General features: G+C 42.0%; 2 protein-coding genes across 2 annotated transcripts; one reads left to right on the top strand and one right to left on the bottom strand.

Moving 5' to 3' along the window:
• The first annotated feature begins 16 nt into the window (after positions 1-16).
• Positions 17-17,387, top strand: znf821 (zinc finger protein 821). Its single transcript, XM_063882404.1, is given in 7 exon segments — positions 17-134; positions 8,741-8,872; positions 9,015-9,133; positions 11,217-11,315; positions 12,145-12,311; positions 13,829-14,583; positions 14,586-17,387. Coding segments are annotated over 7 exon segments (1,437 nt in total). The 5' UTR covers positions 17-130; the 3' UTR covers positions 14,747-17,387.
• Positions 17,388-18,165: 778 nt separating this feature from the next.
• atxn1l (ataxin 1-like) lies at positions 18,166-27,520 on the bottom strand. Its single transcript, XM_063881871.1, has 3 exons — positions 27,406-27,520; positions 24,971-26,163; positions 18,166-24,349 (listed from the first exon to the last, which is right to left on the bottom strand). The coding sequence occupies exons 2-3, from the start codon at positions 26,039-26,041 to the stop codon at positions 22,883-22,885; spliced, it is 2,538 nt and encodes an 845-aa protein (XP_063737941.1). The 5' UTR covers positions 26,042-26,163; positions 27,406-27,520; the 3' UTR covers positions 18,166-22,882.
• Between the last annotated feature and the right edge of the window lie 170 nt (positions 27,521-27,690).

Here is a 27,690-nt window from a genome sequence, read left to right as displayed (position 1 = left end):
CATATCCCAGCGGTTGGAGAAAGAAGCGCGGACAGAGTGTATCATCCCCGTACAGTAACGTTAGTTTGTAGAAGAGGACTTCTCCAGTCTCTGCCAGAGACATCTGATATGCCAGTGCTCACTGGACACCATGGGTAATAGTTTAATTATGTCTTTATGTTAAGAGATGTAGCTAAATGGCTGTTAATCCTAGTAATAATTTGCTTGTTGATGTCTAGCTAGTACTCTTCTTCTCCCCACCGACTATAAAGGGCTAACGTGCGGCTTTTATCTTTAGCCAGTTGGCTAATGTTATCTAATTGATCTTAAAAGCCTATTGACTCTCTGCAGGTTTGTGTAACGTGGCTTTCAATTTTAGCGTAAACGCAAGCTGTCTGTCTCAAACGTTGAAAATTAGAGAGGTTATTTTGTTGAGATGGCAGTATTTTCTCTTAACCGTGCGGAAGAATACCATTTTACCCTGTCAATGTAGTGCTGCGGTCCGTTTACTCGTGGCAGTCAGTGATGACGAACGCATGAAATGTTATGACATTAGCAGTCCATGGTTTGGAGCGCCACCTAGTGTCTTAATGTGCTGTTAAAGAAAGTGCATCGTAGGTTGGGCTTGATTTAATAGTTTGTTGAGTGGTTGTGTGAGTGTAGAGCGCTTTTATTAAGTAAAAGTACTAATACCACGAGTCAATGTTGTAATAGTGGATTGTTACTTTTTGATGCAGTAACATGCGTGTTGATGATAGCTGAAAAAGTACCAATTAGATTTGTTTGTATGATGTTAGATGGTTTAGTTTACTGATTTTGAGGATGGGGGAATTAAAAAGTGCTATACTTCTTTCTGAAACGTATTGAAGTGGAAGTAGGGAGATAATATTTACTTTATTGATCCCAATTTGGGAAATGTTTCCGTCACAGCAGCATGTAAACAAGGCATTGCATATAATGTGAAAATGAAAAAGAGTAGAAAATGTACAAACATACACAAGGATCTGTAAAAACAAACAAAAAAACACCTATTTTGACTGGCAAAAAAATTAAAAAGGTCATTTTAAAAACGCAATGGCAAAAAAATATTACATCATTTGTAAAGCAAATAATTAAAAAAGACATTATGTCTATACAAGTCTACATGCCTATTAAGTAACTTTTTCATATTATGGACCTGCCAGCTCAGAGGCTTATCATCTGAGTGAGCAAATAACAATAATAATTATTATTATTTCACCCTAGTGGCCTTTATCATACAGCAGGGATACAAAGTTAGGCAGATAACTTGCTGTGTCAATATTACAAATATTGCTGAAAGGATCCAGATTTATTCAAACCATCACCTTCTTTATCTGCCAATATTAGCTTATTCAAGACACCGTAAATGTATATTTTGAATGATAAGTGACACAAAGATGCAGTACAGAAATACCAAAGACATGTTTGTGGTCATATAGAGGCAGTGTTGTCTTTGGGTTATTTGTCCACCAGAGAGCACTGACAAGTTAGATTTTCAAGTGTAAAATGTCCTGTCTACAATTTCATCACAATCATGATCGAATTAACGGATCATTATCAAAAAACCTTTTTTGACATGCTCAGTTGAAACAAGTAATGGTCTAATATTTGTTAACAGATATATTGATGGTGCATGTTGGTAGAGCTTTATTTGATACATGTGTGTAACATAAACCATCATCTTTTTTCTTTTTTAAATGTTTATTTGATCTATGACAGGATACTGCTTCCTGTTGCATTTTTTGCCTAGTTGTCATGAAGATCCATCGGCTGACATGCAAGCTCATTAGCTGTTATGGTTTTAGGTTTTTAGCACTTTTGAGACTTGTAAAAGCTAAGTATAAAGGTTAATTTCATATTGAAAATAGTAGTTTGTCTAAAACAGGCCACTACTTCTATCTGTACATTGACCACCATCTTATATTGAATATGCCAAAATGTTAAAAATAGACTACTTTCATTTGGGATTAATTTAGACACTGAAATATGCGGATATCACACAGATATCAGAAATCTGAACGAATAGCACATTCTTAGATTTCTCCTAACTCTAAAGAAAAAAAAAATGGGGAGGGGAGTATGTTTTTTTTTCTCAGGAAAAGGCACATCACCTCAGTGTTCATTAAATTAATTCAAAGTGAGGGTATTATCACAAAAATAAAATAAAAACAAACAAACACAAGCAGCCAATCAGGAATAAAGGTTTGAGTAATTGGTCAATTTAATTGGCTTTTTTAATTTGGCAACATTTAATGTATTTTTTGTATAGTTCAGTGTTATTTAGAAAATCAATAAATACTGGAGAGATGTTGTGGGAAGCAAGATTGTTGAATGAAATATTTTTGCTAAAATAATCAAATTACTGATTCCAAAAACCGGTTTTGTGTTTTCAAATTGAAGTCCACATTTTATGTGAAGTTCCTCACTACCGTCGTATTTCTTTTCCCACACGACCTGAACGCACCACATTATCTTTAGCATGAACTCCCCATCGTCCCTTCATATCCCACAATCCTGTTCGGTGTGTCTTCACTGCTGTTAGAGATCAGCTGAGCATCGCTGCAGTGGGTCCAGCGGCTCGGGTCCGCTCGGTGTCTCTCTGCTCGGGCTTGGACATCTATTAAAGACCCTTGATCAACGGGAGACGGGGATTTTTTTTGTACCCGCCGCAAGAATGTGACTATTTCATGTATCCGTTTTTAGGTTTTTAACTCCGTAAATGGTGCGCTGATCGAGTAGAGGAATTGATCAGGTTTTTATTTATTTATTATTATTTCGTTCATCATCTGTCCCCTCAGTGCGGAAAACACCTGGACTGGTCTCAGGGAAACCGTGCGGGGTTAGGTGGAGATTCCAGGGTTTTTTTTTTAACCGGGGGAGTGGGCAATAATATGTCCAGGCGAAAACAGACCAATCCCTTCAAAGTTGACTGTAGGTATTCCAGGTATTATTATTTATCCATGTCACGTCTGTTATCCGTGTGTTGCCGCTTGACAGGAATAGGTTGAACTATCATTGTTTCTCTATCGGCATTAACAGCGCTTCAGTTGCCTTCCTTCATGTCCGCTGTAGCGTTAAATAGATTCATGCAGATGCGTTAAACCAAAGAAAGCATTCAGCTGACATACCATCACATACTCTCAAGTGTTAAGAGTAGATTGTTTTAGCAGCTGATATTCAAGTGTTATACATCTATATATATGTTTATAGTTTAGGGGGGGAAACGGTGGTTGTGATGGATATTATACTTCGATTTGGGTTTGCTGTTTGTTTGAGAATGCATCACAATCCTCTGTTTCCCATTTTTCTTAATTTTTCCACAAAGACTTATTTAGTAGTTGCATTGATAGCTACATGTGTATGAAAACTAAAGAAACTGAAATAAGGAAGTGCACAGCAACTCTTATTGACTAAATCAACCTAAATGCAATATGATACACAAATGATTAGTTATTGCATGAAAAGCAACAACGTGGAGATTAGCATATCAATGGTAATGCTTCAAATTCCTTGAAAGTGTGTTATTATTTTTGACACTCAAAGCAAGGTTAAAATTGATAATGTGTTGTTGCACTGATCACCTTGATGTCCTTTTAAATTGATCATGTGTGCAAAGTTTCAGATGCAGGGGGGTTAGTGTTTGTATGTCTTGCGAGAAGACTGAAGCAAAAGAAGTATGAAAATGTGGTAGTGTCTTTCAGAGCTTCAGAGCTTCAGCTAGACATGTTTCCAGGCTTTGTCTTAAGGTGTCATTTCGGGAAAATAACACATCTCAGTATTTGATAAAAAGCAGATCTTGAGTGAGTCACTATAGCATATTGTAAACGATGATCAGAAGGGACAAGCATTTCTATTTCACACTGCATGGTGTCAGTTCAGTTTGATTTGACATCTCAGTTCCAGCACACGATGACACGAAAGCAATGCACAGCAGCAGCGGTGAAACAATTACATTATTAATTTGATTCATATAGATTCACCATCAAATAATTGGTAATAAGCTTAATTCTGTTACTCTCTTTTTAAACAAACAGTCAAATACTTTCTGGTTCCAACTTTTCAAATGTGTGAATATGGAAGATTAGTCCATAGTAAAAGAATCATTATTTGCAGCAAGGTCAAGCTCATAACTGGAAAAAGGAGTAAAGGCTGAGCTATTTCAAATCTACGCACAAGCCCTGCACTTTAAGACGAAAGTTGTTGATGAAAATGTATGTTGTCTTTTTAATTGCTACTATTATCTTTGTTTTGTGACTATCACATCTCTGTTTGCATGCATATCTTACCCACATGCTGCCAATGGCACTACGCTGAACTGAAGACTTTTGTATTTTAATGAAATACTGCAATACAAATATGCAAAATAACTTTAATCAAACTAAGGAATGCCATGGAGACTTCTTGTGGGAATAACCCCCCCCCCCCATCTCCCTTTTGGTGTACAACATGCTGACTTTTTGAACAGGCTTCAGTCCACAGTAGGGGATTGTCTTGAGTAATCTTCTGAAGTTATGTACGCTGCAGTCCTCCCTTCTAAACATAGTTTGTTTAAACTGCTGCTGAAATGCATCTCGCGATTGCAGTAATCCCTGCAGGCTAATGGGCTCATTTGCTGCTCTGTAGGACTTCTACAACAGTGAAGAGCGGTAGCTGAAAACCCTCAGGAGGGTTTGATACTGTCTGTGGCAGGAGGGTTTGATACTGCTGGCCTGTGTTAGTGCACTGCTCTTCATGCTGTGACAAATACCAAGACATTTTTGGGATTTGACAAGCTTTACCTCCCTCTGTGTCACTGTAGTGCGAGTGCATGCACTACTTTCTGCACATTGACTCTCTTCTGCTTTGCCTTGATTGTTTTACCTACTCTTTTCTTGTGAGCTATGAAGTGCATGCACAGAGCTGTACCCCCCCCCCCCCCCCCCCCCCCCGAAAGCGTCAGAGCAGAGAGACAGACTGACAGACCAGACAGGCAGGGAGACAGTCTGACAGGCAGGCCGACTGCCATACACAAACACAAAGATGGACACACACACGCACACACACACACACACAGACACACGCACACGCACACAGACACACACACGCGCGCACACACACAATCAAACACAAAGAGGGAATTCCAGACAATAATACAACAGTGCTGTCTGTCTAGCTTTGAGTTCCTCCTTGAGTGTGATGTATCACAACAGCATTGCATAAAAGTTAATAAGATCTGAAGCTGGTGTATGCTTTATGGAGAGCAGTGGTTTTGTCCTAGATGCTGACATTTAATAGACAGTTAAAGTGAATGTAGGCCTTTTACCGTAAACATTTAGAAAAACTTTGTGTCTCCAAGCAGCTAAAATAACATGTTTTCTCCCAAGGTTGCGCAGCACAAATGTTTCTTGAAAGTCTGTGATGGGTTTGTGCTTTCATACTGACAGTTAAGTTTTGGGGCTGGATTAAAATCCCAATTGGAATGTCAATACTACTTTTCTGTTTATCAAGGAGGAGCACTTAGGGATATGTCAGGGGCCACACTAACCAGTGGAAATCTTCTGCAAAGAGGAAAATGGTTTATCACTTCGCCTTCTTCTTTGTGATATTATCTCATCAGTTAATTAGAGTGGGAATTGATCAGATGTCTGGACCACCATCCTCGCTGTCCTGCATGTATATATGTGTGTGTGTGGATACAAAACAGGGGCCCCAGCACTTCCTGCAGATTCAGACGGTGTTGTGTGTCTGCATGTGTGTGTTTTTGGAGGCTGAAAAGAAGAAGGAGGGGGCTGTGAATTCAACAGGACCCCCATTGCTTGGTGTTTGAGTAGAGTTGTGGCATTCTGTCTTTTGTCTGTTTTGTTTTGAGCGCTACCCCTCCACCCCCCACACCCTCCTCTCTCCCTCTTCTGTGTCTGTTGGCTGATGAGTTTGTCTCTTTGTCTGGATTCAGTCAGACACTGCGTCACCTCCTGCCTACAGACACACAGACTCAGAGATAACATCACAGTGGCAGAGACTGAGGGAGGGAGGATGGGGGAGCGAGGAGAGACAGATGTACAGACAGAACCCTAGCAGTGGGGGGATGGGTATCTCACACATCAATCATTGGCTATGCGCCGTGAAGCCAGCTTGTTGTAGTAGTTCATAGTTCAATACTCAGACCCACTACCAGTGCTTATGAAGGCTTTGATTTCAATGGGAAAAGGGCCCAAAGTGCGTTCACATACTAACTTCTCACTAGGAGCTAAACAGTCCTCCTCGAGAGTGTACCTCTGTATACCTCTTGGAGAGAGTGTGTGTGTGCGAGCCATACCTCAGGATTGTGACCAGGGCTGTAATTACTTGTGTCAGTCTCAGGTAACTCAAGTCAGGATCTCTCTCCCATCTCTGATCTGAGATAACAGGGATAGAAGACACTAGGGAAGAACATTAGATTTAAGATGCCATTAATTTTATCTGCAGTGGGATGTTCTTGTGTGCATGGGAGAGGTGCTTTCAATAGAGCTGTCTCCAAGGAAGCAGTGCTGGCAGTTAAATACAGGCTTGCACAGGGTCAAGTATGTTAATAGAAAACGTGAAAGATGTTTTTTCCAGAAACCTAGAACCAACAAAGCTGTAAAAAAAACATAGAGTAGCATCACAAGCAGGTAATTGAGCCACATATTATCTGTGGGTATGAAGCTTCATCCTCCCCCTCAGAGCTGATGGTATAGATATGGAAGTAGTCAGAGCTACACACAAGCAGGGAGGACAGAGGGCGAGCCAGGCTGTTCAGTGTGTGGGTGGTACTGAGAGAGCGAGAGAAACACACTGAGCAGCAAGGCAGCTAGCTACATGAAAAGAGTGCAGGCTGCTTCCCCCGTGGGACTGCTGCATGGCCGTGGAACAGAGCTAGCATGTATCTGCGAGTGTATATGTGTGTGAAAAAGTGGGGGTTGGAATGCAAATTAATTTAATGCGTGTGCACATATACGTCAGTGTTCTGTGGCTTAGCATTCATTATGCTTCCGTGCTGGGGTTACTGATGTGAAAGCAGCCTAATGGGTAAAAAAGACGGTCTTGTGGTGCTCGTTTCAAGTGGAGCCCAAAGATCTCACCCAACATTTTGTTTAATTGTATAAATAATTCACTAACTGGGACAGCGTTCTTTATTTTGTGGGTGGACTAGGCTGTTCTGATCATAGGTTCCACTTCGTGCCATCACCATTTAGTGTGATCATTTGTACCGTTGTGTTAAAGCGAAGTGTTCTGAGAGGCTCTTTGTATGTGTGTGGACAAATGAACTGTGAGATATAGGGGAAGCACTAGTTTTGAGTAATGCATACCTTATTACGGTATACCATGACAGTGGATGCTGTTTCTTTGTACAGTATGTTGCTATGGTGATAAAGCAATCATGCTGCATACATTATATGGGTGAAACGGTGGCTATTCTATTTGAAAAACAGACATAATTCATTGACATGTTTGAATATTCTAATCAACCTGTTGTTTTAATGCATGTTGTTGGTGAACCCAGTCCCTCAATGGGAGGTCCTGCCACCATGGTGCAATGTCATACTAGCGTCTGTCTGTCTGTAGACACACTTATGTTCTCCCTGCATGGTTCATGGTGCGCAGGCAATTGCAGTTTGTTTTCATACAAAGACAGGCTTGGAATTTGAGAAACTTGATAGACAGGCCGGTCGTCCTCCGCACATTTTTATGCAGATATAAACATGAAAAGACATGGATTATTTCCACTTCTTTAACCTGACACACTGGTTTCATCTGCAAACCTGATTTGCAGTTCCTGGAATTTTGTTATTGATAGGTGGAAACATGAATTAATTGTTATTTCAACGACCAATAGCAAGGCTGTTCTTGAACATAGACAAGTTTGCACCAACCCAATCTACTGTATCGTCAGCATTTGATCTGAGGGTGTTACAGGTGCATCTCAATAAATTAGAATATCGTGGAAAAGTTCCTTTATTTCATTAAGTCAATTAAAAAAATTCAACTCATATATTATATGGATTCATTACATTAGGTTTAAGAGCACTTCATGCTTCCTTCTTCCGACAAGCTTTATGAAGATGCTGATTTCATTTTCCAGCAGGACTTGGCACCTGCCCACACTGCCAAAAGTACTAGGACCTGGTTTAATGACCATGGAATTACTGTGCTTGATTGGCCAGCAAACTCGCCTGACCTGAACGCTATAGAGAATCTACGGGGTATGGTCAAGAGGAAGATGAGAGACTGCGAGACCCAAAAATGCAGACGTGCTGAAGGCCGCTATCACAGCAACCTGGGCTTCCATAACACCTCAGCAGTGCCACAGGCTGATCGCCTCCAGGCCATTGATGCAGTAATTCATGCACCTGTATATTGTGATGTAATTCTCGAACACCAACTGTATTTACAATCACAGTCAGTTTTCTTCTTGATGCAAAAGCAAGAAATGTTATATGGTGAATATTGCAAATGTGTTCTTATAGACCCAGAGATGTTAATGCCTAGATACCACATGATGACAAATCTCATGGCCCCTTAGCAGTTTTAAAATCAATGTAAACCACTCCCCCCTGTGGCTTATTGTTTGCTACAATATATACCTGGCTAAAACAGGCAAGAAAAATGCAATAATTGACTGAAAACGTATATCGTAAACGTAAATCATGAGTAAGGAGGGTAAATGTATAAATAGTCATATTCCACACCCACATGCGTTACCCAGGTTTGTTACCGACTGCTGCTTTCTTTCTCTCTCCAGGGCCCTTTCACACTTTAGGCATCACAGGACTCCAGCACACTATTAACATGGACGGGAGAGACGAATTCACCGAAGACAGTGAATGCTGCAGCAACAACTCCCAGGAAGTACACGAGCAGGATAGCATCTCAGGTAAAGGGTGAAGGGCCGGGACAGGGGGAACACTGGATGGACTCTGTAGGACGTCCTGGGACTGAGGGGTGTTAGTGAGAGTAAGACCTGCTCTGTGTTCTGTTGTCTGTCTGTATTGATAGGGATGTGTTTGCCTCCATAGAAGACAGCGATAGTGACCTTGACAACCACGGTGAAGACTCGTCCTCCAACACCTCGGCTGACGACCACATGTCCACCAAGAGAACGCAGTGCCGCCTTCAAGGAGCGGGAGTCAAAGAGGTGAGGGAAAGGGCACAACAGCAGGGCATAGGAGGTGAACTGGGACCTCTCCAAGTAGCAGTCCACTTTCAAGTCTGTTCGGGGACTTGAACCGGCGACCCTACGATTCCCAGTCCAAGCCCCTACTTACTAAGCCACTGCTGGACACATGTAGCAAGACTTCTTGTTGGCTGTGAAAATCTTGAATTTAATAGTCTCTAATCCCCCCCCCAGCAGTGCCTGAAACAGCAGTCGATATGAATTTGGATATGGATCTGTGTAGGAGCACATACCACTGTATTTGTGGTTTTAATTAACTGCTCAAGTATATCATGTTTTAATAACTGTGGACTCACAGCTAATAAAGCTACTATGATTAATCAATTGACAAAGTAATAACCAGTTTATTTCTGAAGTTATATTAGATTCAAGAATGGCAGATAATGCCGTTTTCAAAAATTGACGTTTCCTGCTTTTCTCTGTTCTGTATGATATTAAACTGAATATCTTAAGGATTTGAACTCGCACAACAGGACTTACAAAGACATCACCTCGGGCTTTGGCAAACTTCGATGGACATTTGCCGCAATGTTTCACATTTAGTAGACCAATTGAGAAAATACTTAATTAGCAAATGAATGGATATAATAAAGAACCAATCTGTATTTGCTGCCCTTCGTTGCATACATGTTCAAGCTGAGAAAAAAGCATGTCATTTGAATGAAATACTTTGGGTATCAAAAGTAACAGGAAGTACTGATATCTCTTAAATCTGACATTTACACATTGTTTCCTTTTCATCCGATCGTCTGTTAAAACAGTGAAACACACACTGTGTTGCAAGTTGTACAGCAGTGTGCACATATATATTTGAGCTCTTGTGGTGACAGTAAGATATGTATTTGTTAAATAATGTTCAGCTCCAATTTGACCCTTAAGTTTCTATTAATTTGTTATACGAGGTATTTAGAAGCAGTAGAAACCATATCTGTAGTATGTGGGGTGTGACAACTTGTGACAAAGTATCCCCCTTCGCAATAAAGAAAATGGCAAGCACTTAAATGTAATGGACTTGAACAGAACACCCCTGCTCTCAGCCAATATGCTTTGTGCTAGAACCTTCTGTTTTAAGATGTCATGCATTTCAGCTTGTGTGTGAGTCACATCTGTGACAGCATGCAGCGTCATGTCACTGTTAATGAATCACTGGGGTTTGTGGAAAATGTTTCTTGTTCACACTCTCAACACATCTCCATATACCACTTGTAGAAATGCTCCAGCTGGAAACCTAAATTGGGAAGTGATTTCACAAAGTAACAGTCAAAAACAAAAATTGAAGCATGCATCAAGTGGTGCTTGTCTTCAGCTGTCATCATACTAAGTTTCAAAGATGTTGTGGTGTAGATGTGCTTTGCATACAGCTAATGTTGGGAAAATGACTTTTGGAATGTAATAAGTTACACATTACTAATTACTTTCTGACATTTATTGACTTCCATGTTTTTAAACTGAAATACCGCTGAGAGTCCCTAACAAGTTCAATCTGGCAGTATGAACCTCACATCAGAGTTCAAAACAGATTATTGCCAACTTGTATATTAAAAGCGTTTCAAAATAAATCAATCAAACAGAGCAAAAGAAAGACTGAATAGAATAAAGGGGAATTAATGGTTAAAAAAAAGAAAAGTAAATACAGACAGACTTCAGCAATAAGTCCCCTCTACTGCATCTGGTGCTATGATAATGTAAAGATACAAATCAAGATGGTAGTTTCATAAAACTGTACATGTATTAAATAAACCAAATCAGAAATAATAATCTGATTATAAATCAAAATATTCTTTATACAGAGTATCAAAAAGGTTTAAAGTTGCATTGATAAAGGTATGTTGAACCTTTTAGAGTAGTGGGATAGGGTAAGGCCCTGCCTGAAAGCAACATATACGCTTTTTACCCCCAGAAATGTTTGAGTGTAATTCCTTTTCATTTCCCTTTTTTTGTTGTTTTATAATCTACATTTTTTACATAAAGGCATTGCGCCCCGTTCTGCATAACGCAATGGTTTTGCTCCTGATGTGTTTTTAATGGTGCTTTGTTTCTTCAGGAGAGCGAGGAAGGGGCAGACAACTGCATGAACTTTGTTTGTCCGCTCTGCACGCTGGACTTCAGCAGCCCTGAGAAGCTCATCTCCCATGTCTACCAGGTGAGAACAACACTGTCTCGCCTCTCCTAATATAGTACAGAGAAAAACCAGCTTTACACCCTTCATTGCAGTCTGTGTCTATAAGCTGCAGGTGGGTTTTCACCTTTTAAAGCCCCCTAAGTGGCTTTCACTCAACAGTACAGACTGAATGATATAGTGCTTACTTGGTCATGTGACTGCCTCGGAGTCTTACATTAAAAAAGACATTCTTTCATTTTACAGGACTCATCACCTTTCTCTGTCATTTGTTTATGTGTTCACATAATATTCAGGAGCTGATTAATATCTTGCTTCAGCTCCCGCAGAACGCTGACAATCAAACCTGTTCATATATTTTAGCAAATGTCAGGCATTTTGTGGTTCTTGTTGCTAAAGATGCTATCAGATGAGTGTGCATTCTGTCCCTATAATGTTGAGCAATGACAACAGCGTCTGCCTCCATAATATCTTCTACTTATTAAAAAAATAGGTTAGATCGTTCTATTCAGAGCACTTGTTTAAAATAAGCAGTGTGAAAGCTTCCGGCATTTTCAGCACCGTTCTTTTTATTCACTTGTGATAAAATGCCAACCTAACATTCTACATCATGCTGATTACTGTGCAAAATGCCTCTGTACCATCAGATATGGTTGTTATTTTTTACCATTCCTTAAAATATATTTGATACTACAAATATAAACACATTTTTAATATTTGATTATTTAGATTTTGTTATTATCTACAGTTTAAAACATGTTGTATGAGTTCATTCATTTGTAATGTGGTGTACTTTAAATGTACTTTTTCCCCCCAGTTCCATGTTCTGATTTTGTTTTGCTGTTTCTAACAGCACACGACGATGATGAGCAACAGTAAGAGCTATGTGTGCCCGGTGTGTGGGCGAGCCCTGAGTTCGCCTGGCTCGCTCGGGCGGCATCTTCTCATCCACTCCGAGGACCGCCTCTCCAACTGCGCTGTCTGCGGTGCGCGCTTCACAGACACCAACAACTTTGACAGGTTTGGCTCATCCCGACTCAGTCCCTTGCTTTCATCTTTTAAAGAAATATATATTTAGATTTATTTTCATAGCCCCAAAGTGTTTCTCTGTTATTTTAAATGAATAACACCTCTATCAAAAATGACTTCATGTCAAATAAATTAGGTCAGTTGCTTCCACAGTTGTCAAGTAGATCAATTAATAATGATGTCATGAAAAGTCATACAATTAAATAATTCAAAATGCAGTGTTTTGCTGTTTTCAATTAATCTTTAAACAGTTTTAAAGGCCTCAGGGTTCAGTAAGCTTCAGATTATTTTATCAACCTACTACAAACGCAGCAGACACCACTGATTTAGCAGGAGAAACTATTTTAAATGGTGCAGTAAAATATTTGTATTAAAATGTGAGAAATTGCAGTCCTTGAAAGACGTATTTTGGTTGATTTTTATTTTCTTTCCGAAAAACAAAATGATAATTAGTCTAAATTCAGCATGTTGCGACACAATGGATCTGTGGTTCTCAAAGTAATAGAACAGGCAGCAGGCAGAACATGAGGGGTGAATATAATTAGTGCTGCCTTGACAGATTTGAACCGAAATAAACATGCATGTCGCTTAGCAACTACCATTGTGTTTCAGATTCAAACTGGCAAGGTCAATGACACACAATCTCAAATGTAAAGTAAAGAAATCCAAACTATAATTAAAGAACTATACTTAAAGTCAAATGAAACTGTAAATAAAACACCGTAAGGATAAACTGAGCACTGACGGTGATGGACTGCATTTATATGAGCTGTGAACAAAGGAACATTTAAAGCACCTGTTATGAAGATGAGTTATTCCCAAAGTGTTAGCAGTGTGTTAAACTCCTCTCTAAGTCAAATGCAGGACATATTGCCGACCTCATCTCTCAGATAAATGTTTGGGAAATGAGTCAAATGAATTGAGTCATCTTTTCCTTCAATGTACCAGATAGTTTTGTATCCTATCAATCATAACTGCTTGATGGATAAGGCCAGAATTAACTTTAGTCTAAGAATATGTGACCATGCGGACCAGGTGGTCGTAACAAGCTGTTGGCTAGAATACAAGGCAACAGAAAATGTAAAGGATCTTTAGTCTCATTTATATTGCAAGCTGAATATTCCAAACAATACAAGCTGTAATTCGACAAATCGTTCTATTTGTCAGCCTTTGATGCAGACTGCTGATAGTAACTAGGATACAGGATTTTCAACAGAATAGATCAAAGAAAGCAGCAACTGTGCCCTGATGTTCTTCAGAGCTGAATAAGAATCTGAGCCAAGAAATGAACAAATGAAAAGAAAACTACAATGGCATTCACCTTTCAAGCTGTAAGAATTTAATTTTAGAATCTGTCTCTATTGAGGTGAGAGAAAACACACCCACATAAAAGGATGCAGTGATCAGGATGTCAGATTAAGGAGAAAATGTATTTCAGAGTCTAATGCTTCTAAGAAAGCCTCAAGGCATGAATATCCAGCTATTTGATGCTGTGTTGTTTTTCTCAGGGAGAAGCTTAAAGATGTCATTGACACAACCAGGATGGATCTCATGGACGGACGGGATTCCATGTCCCTCTCCAGCAGCCCCATGAACAGCCCCAGCCACGTACCAGGGCCCAGCCCCAGTTCATGTCAGGGCCCCCTACCCTGTCAGGCTCCGGACCCCAACATGTGTCAAGCCCATCGGACCTGCCAGGGACCAGGCCACATCCCCAGCCAGTGCCACGGATCCAGACAGTGTCAGGGCCCGGGATCATGCTCTGACCAAGGACCCTCCTTTCCCTCGCTGTCCGACAGCCTCCTCTCTGAAGGGCCGTCACTGGCATCCATCCCCGATGCTCTTAACTCCTCACCCTCAGGCTTTCCTCCCATCTCCGACATCCTGAGCCCCATGCCGGTGTATCCTGCCGGAGTGCTGCTGGTGTGCAACAGCTGCATAGCCTACCAGCAGCTGGTGGAGGCTCAGTCGCCAATGCGAAAGTGGGCTCTGCGTAGGAAGAACGAACCTGTGGAGGCCCGCATGCAGCGACTGGAGCGCGAGCGCACAGCAAAGAAGAACAAGCGGGCGTGCGAGACGGAGGACGAGAGGGAAGTAAGGAGGCTGCGGGACCGCGAGGCCAAGCGCATGCAGAGGATGCAGGAGTCTGAGGAGCAGCGGTCGCGCAGGCTGCAGAGAGACAGGGAGGCCATGCGTATGAAACGGGCCAACGAGACGCCGGAGAAGAGGCAGGCCAGGCTGATCCGAGAGAGGGAGGCCAAGAGATCAAGCGACGGCTGGAGAAGATCGACCCCGCCCTGAGGACACAGATAGAGCACGATCCCGCGGCAATGGCTGCCCTCACAGCTGACATGAGTCTATTCCAGTTCCCCTGCCCTATGCCGGTCCCTTCCATGGATAACGGACTGTTCATGAAGCTGCCCTAATGGCGGGAAAACATCGGGCCACTAGCAGCGACATTAACTCTGCACTCTGCCATCAGGCCGTCGTGGTCACAGTGAACCATTCCTCGCTGGTTTACTTCCAGCTACTTCTGTGTCGCACAGACTAACTGCTCTGTAAAATACAGCAAAAACGATTTCCATTTCTAATTTATTACAGTATAGAAACCCTTGGGAACAGGGTTGAGAATGTTTCATATGGTATGGATGAGAGCATGCTGTAAAGAGATTTATCTGTTGGTCAGTGGGCTGGCAGATTTGAAAACAGTTCATTATAGTAGGAGCAGTCATACTTCCTTTGATGGGGAAAAAAAAGAGTCTTTTTGCACATGGACCTTCAGTAACAGGAGTGGGGACTTTGTAGCCGCAGCCCCCCACCCCCCACCCCCACCCCACCTTCGTACTCCGCCAGCCCAGTGACTCGGGTTTACCGGTAGCTACACCTCTCTCTCTCTAAGCTGCCGCCCTGGGAAATTCACATTCAGTCAAACTCTTCTACCTCAGCTGTCTCGTGGCTTACTGCGCTCCACCTCCAAGCTTCCAAAGCTCTTCATGTACTGTACAGAGGATTTCCCACAGCTAGTGTTTGCGTTGATCACTCGGGCACTTCAATAGGACACAGACATTCACTGGAGCAGCTGATTTAAAATCACAGCAGTTCCACATGTCTTTACCAGTTTGATAAAAGTGTGTGTTCACAGGAAATGGATGTTTTGTCCTAATGAACACGCCGAGTGTGGAGCATCATTCCCCCTCTCCTCCTGAGTTGTAAAACTTGTAAAACTTCCCTACGTCGTGACACTCCACATATTATGCCAATGTCATTTTTTTTTACCTTTTCTGTTACAAAGCTTTTCCGAGGCTCATAAAACTTCCGTCTGTGCTGCTGTTATTGTACTGTACAATACATTAGTTACCTCTTATATATTTTCACATAAGGAATAATGTGCTAAAATGTTCCATTTAGTGTTCACAATGAAACAGGTCATAAAATGATACTTTACTTGAATTCTGCCCACAAAGACACATTGGTTTTCCTCATGAGGAGTTAATAACAACATCAAATGTGTAATTATTTAGAGGACAAATATAGCATCCTCTGCATGCGATGTGTGTAGCATTCAGATGCTGCCGTACCTCCAGTGTGTGTGAGCTGTACCACTTAAATTGGGGTTATTTTATATCCTCCATCAGCTAAATTGATGGAAGCTATTTATTTATCCATATATGGAACTGATTTTAAACTTGTGTACCTGTTTTATATTTTAATCCCGACCGTTACTGAGCACTGGGGCTAATCTCATGATTAGGGAGAGATCTTTATTAATTCATTAACCTCATTCCAGCACATATTTATGCAATATGATGTGAATATATTTTTATTGTGAAATGTTTTTGGGTTATTTTGTTACCGTCAGTGGTATAAAATGTTTTAATTAGAGGCCATGTCTGGATATTACTTGTTTAATTTCCTGCCTGTAAGGTTACCTCCAGTTTTTCTTAACCTCACCAGATGCAAACATTTGCAGTGTCAATAAGCATTTTCTGAAATATTCTCCAAAGAATATCAGAGACACGGTTCTGTTTGAGTCACTCCTAGATGCGAGTCCATCTACCTGGCTGTCTGTCACAGCAAATGGGATAAAGAAAATACGGGGTATTCTTTCGTTTCATCCTCAGTGGCTTTTCTAGGAGTGCATCAAACCTCTATGCAACAGATGTGTTATTTATTCCAAGGGAGTTTAATTCACTTTTCACTGAAACTATGCAGAGTGCGACTTCAAACGGACTTCAATGTTAAGAGTTGAGCTTCTCAGGCAATTGAACTCAGTGAGAGGGCTCTGAACCTCGAGATTACACCCTGGTCCATAAGAATCATTTATAGATCTATCTTACAATGTGATAGCAAGTTTTTGGCAGGTTTGTGACTTTTCTAGAGACACTTTTGTCTTTGGATTTGTGTTTTCTCTTCCCAGTCCAGCACATGAAAGCAACAGGGTCTCACTGCCATCCGATTCATGACATACCGAGGGCGGACAGAGGCTTCAGGTGTCATTTATTTCTCTCTTCTCTCACACTATGAATACTGGGTATTCTCAGAGGTTGCTCTTTCAAATTGCTGTAAGCCCCTTTGTCCTACATTGGACGGGGGCGACAGAAAACTGTGGCGCCTGTGGTCTGACATAATATTGCAGAGGAAGCTCTGAAGTGGTGCTGGTATTTTACGAGCAGCCCTCTCAGTATGGATTAGGTAAGCACTGCATGTCGTTAAACTGCACTTGTCCTAGAATGGTTCGATATGAGCTTGTGTTCTACTGTTAGTTTTTGCCTGCCTGTTTTTTACAGTTTAATCAAAAGAAAAATGTTGTCAAAAAAAATATAAAAAATGTTGGCCTTTCTATATTAATTCTATCAGGATTTCCTCTCAATGTCCATGTTTACAAAACAAATGTCTGAACAAAGGCCAAATGAATGAGCTGAAGTGCTAACGAGAACATTCATGCTTGCTGCGATATCAATGCATTCTGACCGGATGGCATGCCATCCTCTGTTACTGGATTAACAGATGTACAGATTGTAATGAAACCTGGTAAAGAATGTGGAAATAAAATTAACTTTACTACAATGCTAGTGTCCAGTCTCGCTTCTCTCCTTTTGTTTTATACACACAAATACACAATTATAAATTACATAAGAATAATGATGCTTTACTCAGTGTGTTTTTGCAAAGGCTCTTAGGTTCTAGTCAAGTAAATCTTAAAATAATAAAGAAACATTGCAGGTTTTAAAATAACAGCCAATTTAAATAGTCACCATCACATACGCACAGCTTTGTAGAAATGTAAATGAAACTGAAAACACTGAATTTCAGTTTTTTACTTTGAAAAACATTAATCTGAATTAATTGTTTGAATTTTGCTCTTTGAAAATATTGTGGCAAATGTCAAGTGGAGCAACTTTCCCCATGAGTTTTTTTTGTTTAATTAGTTCAATTTCAATGACTTGAATTCTATAAGCACGTTTTTTTATGACATGATTTTTGAGATCAGATACTGAAACCAAAATTCAAACTACATTAATATAGATGCTACATTTACAGAATATATACTTGGTGGCATTTAACATATAGTATTGGTATGATTTATATTACATTCAGTTATAAGACTCAAACTACTACACATATTTATTTGCCAGCTATACCCGTAACTGTAAAGATCAAGTTTTGACATTGAAATCGTGTGAATGACTTCTAAAGTTAGACGTTACGTAATAACAAACTCTAACCGTATATTAAGAAGTTCATTTAATCCCCATTTTCAAATGACTATTTCACTTCCTCCACTCACTCTCTAAATGATATTAAAGACAAGGACACACAAATGCAAGTAAGGAAGCACAGCAAACAGGTTGGATAATAGTTTATATTTATATTTGTATATATATATATATATATATTATATTGTGTTTACTTAACAAACATGATAAATGCAATGTCTCCAAGTTAGCTGTAACAATAAAAATACAATATCTTTGTGTCCTTAAAGTACATAGAATTAAAACAGCAAAACAAAAACCGCCCTAAGTAGTTCACAGAGAGGTACAAATATACAGTACAAATCTATTTTATTAAAAAACCGTACAAACAGAAATGAAACAAAATAGAGATATTAATGCTTTGTTAAAGTCAGGTAGGTGTGGGGTATTCTAAGGGAGCACTTTCGGTCGACAACTCTAAGGCTTCTGATAAAGATCAATACATATTGGTACAGCCATACGATATTAAAACTCACTATACAAAGTTCAACAACCTGGATTATACTTGAGGATTGAATGTTACATTTACATCATTGCATATATTTAGCAGATTTAGGCATTTTAAAAATAAAAAGATGCTATTCTTTGATAGTTGCACCTCACTTAAAAAGCAATGAGAAATCTGAAAATACAACGAAAACTTTTAACCGTTCTTGTTCGTCCCGATGTCACTGGACATCAGCAACACCAACATCTTCCTAAATTCACTTCTGCATTTAATGCTGGATCAAACAGGAAGTGGATCACAACAGGAGTTAAGACCCCCACTGCCATTACATCACCACCGATGGAGCACGATCTGATTAATGCAGCCCGTCTCATCCTGTTATTAAAGACCTAGATTCTGTTGTCCAGAGACTGGGGGGGGGGGGGGGGGGACAAGACACCAAACACAATCCATTGACTCAAGGGGTAAAAAAAACCAAACACTACTGAACTTGTGCAACAATAAAAACAACATTAGCGTGTGTTTGGAAATAATGGACTCTTTGCTGACACTCTTGGCATCGCCTTGTAAAAAGTGCAGAGAAGAGCTTCCATTGACACACAACAGGAATGAAAGGCAAGTAAAAGAGTGTATTAAAAATGTAAAGGAATTTATAAAGAAGAAAAATAGCACACTAACACAAAGTTTCGTAGAAGAACGGCCCAAAAAGATGAAACCCTTTGGGAAATACGACTTTCTGCTCAGTAGAGTGAAAGTGTCAAAGCGTTTGTGATTTGCCCTTAGTCTCAAAATGGAACAGCAAGTTTTACCAGAAGCCTAATTCCATTATTCTGATTTCACACATTGTACAAAGCTGAGTTTAAGGCATTATCGACAAGCATCATCAAAGCTATCTATACAAAAAGAAAACAGCTATCTACAGAAACACACACAAGCTGCAGTTTCTCTGTGATCCTGTGTGCTTTACATTTTCAAACTCTTCAATTTACCAACAGTTAGAAGTTCCAAACACCGTAAAAAGGAGGCCATTTAGTGCAATTACTTACAGCAACAGACGATCAGTGATGTGAATAAGATTTATCGGACATCTTGGTAGAAGAAGCTCTTCTGCTAAACGTGGGTTACAAACACAGAAGGCTCGTGGCAGCGCAGGAGGGTCTGCAGGAGGAACCCCCCCCCCTCCCCCCAAATGCATTGTGACACAAAACAAAATGTAGAAGTGGCGTCGGGGGCAGAAATAATGCTTAAAAAAACACACAACTGACAGTCTTTCTGCTGTGAGTCTGTTGGAATATGGCGACTACAGAGAAAACAATAACGTAGCAAAGCAAAAATACTGGTTTGTATTACAATTTAAAAGCTAAAAATCCATATCAGACATTAGACTAAAATGACTGCATCTGCCTTACTGCTTCACAGAGTTGAACTTAAGACAATAAAGCGTACAATACTGAGTTTACTGCATAGAAAATGCCGAGACGACGTGAAATGCTTTCAGGTGTTATGTGTATTGCTTACAGCGGGAACAAAGATGTGATGAGCTTCTGACGGTGAGACGTGTTCTTCACTTTGACCTCATTGCGAAGCGTTTTAAAGGACAGGTTCACATGTTTTTAAGTCCATCTCAATACCATAGGAGGTGTCAAAAATATTGATTTTGAGTATTACAATAATATACAAATACAGATCCAGAAGGGGAAAAAAAGGGAATCATTTAGTTTTTGGGAGAAGGGGTGGGATTAAATAAGGGTGAGTATAAGTCAATCATATTTTTTGTTTCTCAATTTGATACTGCTTAAGTTTGTATAGTATCATACTTACCTTGTTTCATTTCATTATCATCATTGCTTGCGCTTACTTATTTAGATTTCTGAATATGGCTGTGTATACTATGACAGTTTTTTAAATTAGATTGACGTTCAATATAGCAACCCTTTGAATTATAACCCCTCCTTCATGATATGCATCTTATCACCAGATTGCAAAAACATAATCAGAGCTCAACAGTGAGGACTGGCTAGAATAATAGAGCACGTTATATAACACTATCTAAACCGTTATACTATTTATAATGATGGAGGCATTATTGTTTCAGGGGATTCATGTCTTATAGAGCAATCTACATCTATATGGCATGTCAGAAGAGTTTTAAGAGACTTCAAAAAAGGTAAACCTGTCCTTTAAAGCTCCTCAGCGCCACAGAGTTAGAGTCTACCAGTGTCTCTGAGGCCCGCCCGCCCTGCTGACAGAGGGTCAGGCTGTGTACTCAAGAGATCGGTTAAGAGAACATAGGAGAGTTGGAGAGGACAGATAAGACAACATGTTGTTTGTGGCTGACGGACAGCAAAATACACAAAACTGTCAACCATGCAGCCGACTGACCCTCCTGTCCGAGGGCATTCAATGAAAAGAGATAGAACATGAAACACTCAGAAGCGACCCGATGTTTTCCCAGAGGTTAAAGCTCCATGACAGAAAAAAGAGGAAATGTGTGATTCACTTTCCGATGGGAATGTCCGCGTGAGGAATGCTGTCAGATTATAAACCTCTGAATGATTTAATGTGTGGTCTAATTGCACTTGTATTCAATCTCACCCTTTTGGATTTAGTTTTCCAGTGACAAAGGGTGAACATCTGTCAGGAGGAGGAAACTGCAGCATTCATCTTGGCTAATTTGTAAACAGTTAGTCAGTTTCTTTTCGCGCTCTCTCGCCACACAACACCAGCAACAATACTTCAAACATATTCCCTTCATTAATGACAAACATGTACTGAACGGTGACTCCTATCGACCAGGTCAGTGTGAATCAATGAAGTGACATCAGCCATGTGCAACACGAGACCATCATAAGATCCACTGGATACAAAACACCCTCGTACAAAAGCAAAGGACCGTGTTCGTTAAACAAAACACAGAACAGAAGATAATGATCACAAAGTCAAGCCTTTCTTGGAGATAAAATATCATCAGTGAGATGGAGAACCAAAGAGAAGCGTCTGCAAGGGTTTCTTGAGAACATGCATAATTGCTTAGAATTACTGAAGGAACACCAAAATAGTGCATCACCTTTAAAGGTCAGGATTAAAAAAAGGTCAGATCTGACACCTTGGATATAAAACAGCCCACAGCGACAGACTCCCCGAGGGAGAGCAGTACAGCCGCGTGCTGTAAAAACAAATATTGCTTTCATTTGGTAACTGAGCAAAGAACTAGGACAGAGAGAAAGCCTCGTCTCTGACTCCCTCAACACCCCTTTCCCCCCGACAGGCTCATGCTAAAGTCTCATTCTCACAGGTGAGGACGAGTCAGTGCCTCCTCTGAGAAACATGCAGTTGCATTAAACGTCCGGTGGGGAAAGCTTTGAGGTATAGAGAGGAGGGGGGGTGATTCTTCTAAGACTACGGTATGGATCTTCTCACTGATGATACTGGAATGCAGGGCATCTCTAGTTATCATGGAGAACAAAGCATCGTTCCAATTTCTGGCTTTTATGCTAACACATTCACAAACACAGAGGCCCCTCAGATTAAACCCGAGGGCCTGAGCACATTTCTTTTAGTAGAAACTGATTGCTAAACGGACACATTGATTGATTTATCACTATTTCGATTGTAAGACAAGTGGGACGAGCCACACTCCGCCTGAGAGAGGATCTCATTCTCTGCCACCCAGCTTCCTGAAAAGGAAGGAGGGGAGAGCCTATCCGTGCTGACAGCAGAGATATTCAAACTCCTGGCAGGAAAGCATAATGTAACACACACTGACAGCTGGCGTCAGCCGTGCCGACATCACTGCAGGAGCCGCCGCGTCAACACTCTGTTTTTGGGTAAATGCTTCTGAAGGAAACAGGATCTTAGGAATGGAGGAGATGAAAGATGGCGGGCTGGGATCTTTAAAGACATCAGGACCTGCCGGTGTAGCTTCACTGTGCTACTAACACATTCTTCGTAGTCCTTGGTCTTCCAAAGAGACCATTTGGTCAAAAAGGAAACAAAAAGGGCTCTGAATGTGATGGTAACCCCGAGCATGGGGAATGAGGAAGTGGCGACGAAGGAGGGAGGGAGGAAGAGGAATGCAGTGTGCAAGGCCTGTGGTAGGCATTTCATCCGCTACATACTTTCTACTCGGCTCGTCAGCTCCCTGTCGGACCTGAGCTGGCTGGGAAACCCCAGGCTCGTGTCCTTTGGCTGAATGGCAACCGAACAAACCAGACCTTCTCACCAGATAGACAAAGAGCGTGTATTTTTGTATAATCTAGGTGTGCAAAATCTCAAACAATCTGAGGCTACATTCGCACTTTTTTATTTTTCCTCTTTCTCTCCTTGTCAGACTCTTTCACGTGCTACCAAATGTGATGCTACTTCCCTGCATTAGAGCGTCCTTCAATGGACAGTTTGACCTCCTGGGGGATGAAAGAGGGCCTGGTGTGGCCAGAGGTGTTTATCTGAGGGCGTGGCCCTTCGTCTCCCTTCATACTATATCTTTGGAGGCCAGGTGAGGACCAGCGTCTCTGAGAAGCACTTAACGCAGCCTGCATTGCTCCCATCCCGGCCCCTGCAAAAGCAGAGCCCTCTGTGTGCAGGTGGTAACTGCTGTGGCTCCTGGGGTGCTCTGCTGAGGTCCTACTCGGTCTTATAGGGGACTCAGAGAGCCCGACGGCCCCGTAATGCGTGGCTTCCTCCTTATCGGCCGCCTCTTTCTCACCGTCCCTCTGTCTTTCCCTGTGGATGCGGTCCAGCCTGAAATGGGATGGAGGCCGGGACTGTTGAGGGGCAGGGGGCCCCATAAGCTGGTGACCGGGCCCTGATGTAGCATTGGTTTTGCTCAAAGTCCTGGACATGTTTTGTTGTTGTTGTTGTTGTTGTTGTTGTTGTTGTTGTTGTAGTTGCTGTAGTTGTTGTAGTTGTTGTGAGCTGTGGTGCTGTGGTTGTTTCTGTGGCTGAGGCTGCTGCAGGGTGATGGACACACACACGTCTCCCACCTGCAGGTGGTGGCAGGCCAGGTCGTAGAGCTGCGCCGTGCGTTCGGGGCTGCAGGACGACCAGCCCTGCCCGAACACAAAGAAGGGGTGCTCCGGGGGCACGTCGATGGTCACTTTGCTCTGCTGCTCCCCCACAGTGAAGTGGAGCGACACCAGGCCTGCTCTCTGCTGGCTGGCACGGATGTCCACCACCATGCTGGAGTCGATCTTAAGCCCCCCACTCACCTCTGCGCTGCGCACAAAGTCCTGAGTCTGCAGGTCCTCCACGCGCTTCAGTTCTCCAGTAGCCAGCTGGATGATGGCTCCCTTCATGAAGTGAGACGGGTTGCCGGGAGCCGAGGCAGGAGCGTGGCTTGAAGCTAAGGCCGGGCTCACGTCTGCTGCAGACTGGACAGGGGGCTGCTGGGGGAGCTGTGGCTGAGCTGGGGGATGCTCCACCCTTTCAAGGAGGCACACTCTGGCTGAAGAATCTGAGGCTTTAAAGCTTGGGTTAGGGGAGGACATGGCGGCTGCGGCGTCGCTGGACTGTACTGGGTAGGGCTGCTGCTGCTGCTGTGGTGGTTGGGGTTGCAGGTGATACTCTAAGGGAATTAAAACCGGCTGCCCATTGGCCAGCACGACAGCGTGGCCGTGTTGTCCCGCTTGCTGCTGGAGGCCGGCCATCCTGGGATCAGTGTAACTCGCAGCCTGAGTGGCGAACGCAGTCCGGCTGGAAATGATGCCCATGTTCTCTCCATGGAGATCTCTGGCTCTCTGCGCACCCTGGGAGAGGTTTAAGGGAGCGAAGGAGACCTCTTTCCGCACCTGACTAGAGAAAGCCAATCGGCCGACCACCTGCTGAACCTGGAAGTAGAGAAGAGGAATATGTGTAACTTTAATTCTGCTGAAACTTGTCATAAAATCACCAGATTTCAAACATCCTAATATTTTCCCACAGTGCGGCTTGCTGAATTATACGTTGTAATCATCTCATCCTTCAAGCCTTTTTGTAAGCTTGAAATGAAAATGTACAGTTATTCTGCCATACATTTTTTTTTTAAATGTACAAAGATCATAAGAATCTGCAGCTGCTTGCAATGGCCATTATTTGGTGTAGTTTTACTGTGCACCTCAATGCAACCATAATGACCCAGGCTTAGGCACAAAGTGGCGACTGTGTCAGTGAGTGGTTGTCAAATGATCTACGGAACCACAGCACAGAATTAAGGAAGGAAGCTGAGTCTAATATTAACATGTGCGGTGAGTCATACAAATTCTGAAACAGAAAACAAGACTACAATATTAAATACTAATGTTGCAGCATTATTTGAGAACTAAGAGCTGCAACATATTATACACACACCATCGGAAAGGAGCAGGGGAAAACTGTATGGATTACTTTATTCTGTCTTTTATCTCTTGCTCAAAGTTAGGAAAAGAGATTTACAAGAAATCAGTTGTCTCATGATGAGGCGTGTGTCTTACCTCCAGGTCACTGTCTGGACTGCTGCGCTGGCCAGGTGAGCTCCTCTCCTCCAGCCTCCGGTTCAGCCCGCCTCGGTCCTGGCTGTACTCCTGGGCTGCAGCGGTGGATGCTACCTGCAGCAGACGTGCATTTCTGGCAGTGTACACAGAGTCAAGTATGACATCCCTCGCTCCCTGCTCTTTATCGCCTCCATTCATCTCTGGCTCATTCCCCTGCTGGGCACTGGGGGGGTCTCTCATGGCAGTGGCAGCCCTGGCACCCTGAGGGTGATAGAAGAGGGGCATCCCTCGGGAGCTGAGCTCTGATGCAGACATAACTCCGACAGTACCGAGGTGCTGCGGGGCAGCTTGCTCTGAGGGCAGCATCAGTGGGACACCACTGGATGCTGCGACTTTGGCAAAGGTATGAGCAGCTACCTGGGCCTGAGGAGGGGTGGAAACAACACCTTCTGGTAAGACAGAGGGGTAAGGAACGAGGTGGGAAACAGCATGGGGCTGAGGAATGGAGCCTGAGGGAGAGATTAATGATCCCGGGACAAAGCCAGGGGGTAGAGCATAAGGTACCGCTGCATAAGGGGAACTGACAAACTGGAGAGAGGAATGTGGGATCTGGGCATAGCCAAGGGGGGGGTAAGAGAGGCCTGGGTGCTGCAGGAGAGGAGAGTGTACAGTGTAGGCTTGAGAAATATGGCTTAGCACTGGGTGAAGGCTGGTAGGCGCGTAGGTGACAGAAGGGAGAGCCACTTTGTAGAGCATACTGTACTGGTCCACTGGCACTGCTGGCATGCCATCAGAGTTATCCAGTCCATAATGAAGCCCTGGCTGAGCACGCAGCCACTCCCCCGACGCTGTTCCTCCCTGAGTGTCACTGTTGGCTGCAGAGTTCTGGATGGAAACCAAATCATCTTCTCCAACACCTCCACCAGCACTGCTGCTGCCACCTCCGCCTCCTCCTCCTCCTGCAGCAGCCCCGGCTCCACCTGTCCCTCCACCTCCACTGCTGTTACTAACCAGGAGGTCCCTTTTCTTAGGAGGCAGGCACTCCTGGTTGCGTTCCTGAGCTTGTTTCATCGCAATCCTCTGACCAAGCAAGTAGCTTTATTGTACTACACAGGAACTGAAAGTTGCAAGCCAGTCAGCCTGCACAGGAACCAGTATTGAAATCAACTGGCTGACCTCGTCTACAAATTCACCTGGAAGCAAAAAGGACAAAAAAACAGGATCTTATTATCATTGTATAATATGAATCATCCATGAGACCTGTGATTCCAGCCCCCAATTCATACACATCTAATCTTATTCTACATTGACAGAATCATAAATAGTATGTGTTTCTTCTTTGAAGCTGAATAAAAGTTTGAATAATATAATCATGTTTTAATATGTCAAATAATCTAACAGTTTTTTGCTGTATCACGCTATCTAGCGGACTATTTCTACATGTGTAAAGAATCATTTACTCTCAATTCAGCAATCAAAATATAGTTAATCCATAAACATCTTGACTAGGGTTTGAATTTAAGTTTTGGAAGTTTGAGCAAAGCTTGGGTGGAGAGCATGACTTTGAATGACTCACCCACCGGAGGTTCAAACACAGTGGGATTTCCCTACATCAGCAATGTGAAATGGCGATAAGCACCTATCTTTTTTACATTTTTCCTCCTTCAAGTATGATGCTAAGATTCAAGATAAGCTACATGGTGTCCATCCCGTTAAATCAGAAAAACAAGCCTCTAATGTAAATTTATATATTACATTCTATCGTAAAAAAATGTGGTCACCTGTTTCCTTTTGTCCTCTTTATGACAGGTGTACATTCCTGTGCTCGTTAAGCAGAGAAACATGCAGAATAATATTTCCTTTAGTCATTGGATGTGATACCAAGAAGAAGGGTTTCCTATGTATCCTGAATGTAACTTAGCCTATGATCCAGACTCGAGTGGGTTCCTGGTTTCATGAAACACATTGTCCAGAATACTCAGTAAACCTTCTTACTATAATAAAACTCCTGAACAGCATTGTATAAGAAACCTCTCGTTTATAAAAGTCAGAGTATTCTTTCAGTTGCCGCTTCACTTCCCTTTAGAGTAACCATGTTTACCGTTAGCTAGCTCAGGGGCTGACTTGGCTAAAGTTAGCTAGCACATTCGGGTCTTGATTTTAGCATAAACACAGGAAAGTGAAAGCATGACATGTTAAACAGTAACACTAAACGTATAACTGAGTTTAAATTATGAATAATAGTATATGAGACAGTTAGGTTATCTCTGTAATGTATCTCTGGGCACCAGCCCAGAGGTTCCGGCTAGTTAGCTCCGCAGCTAACACAGCTACAACAAGCTACATTAACTGACTTCAGTCCTCATAACTAACATGGCAATGGGCAGAAATGCTTACTAAAGATGTCTCTGCCTTGTGTCGTTGTTTGCACTTACCTCCAAATGTCATCGCGAACAGGCTTTTCTTTATAAAAAGTTGATATGCGGAGGGACAATTGAAGAAATCAAGACTAAGGAGTCGTACCCATTTCGAAGGCCAGCATAGGCGCTCACCAATGACGTCACCAAGTTGATTCAATTTCCTGTTGTTTTTTTCACGATAGATAGATAGATAGATAGATAGATAGATAGATAGATAGATAGATAGATAGATAGATAGATAGATAGATAGATAGATAGATAGATAGATAGATAGATGTACGTCATATGAACAGAAATTCA

The sequence above is a fragment of the Eleginops maclovinus genome, chromosome 4 (genome assembly GCF_036324505.1).
Source record: "Eleginops maclovinus isolate JMC-PN-2008 ecotype Puerto Natales chromosome 4, JC_Emac_rtc_rv5, whole genome shotgun sequence".
NCBI lineage: Eukaryota > Metazoa > Chordata > Actinopteri > Perciformes > Eleginopidae > Eleginops > Eleginops maclovinus.
The sequence above is the reverse complement of the archived record's forward strand: the minus strand, read 5'-3'. Positions and strand labels throughout refer to the sequence as shown.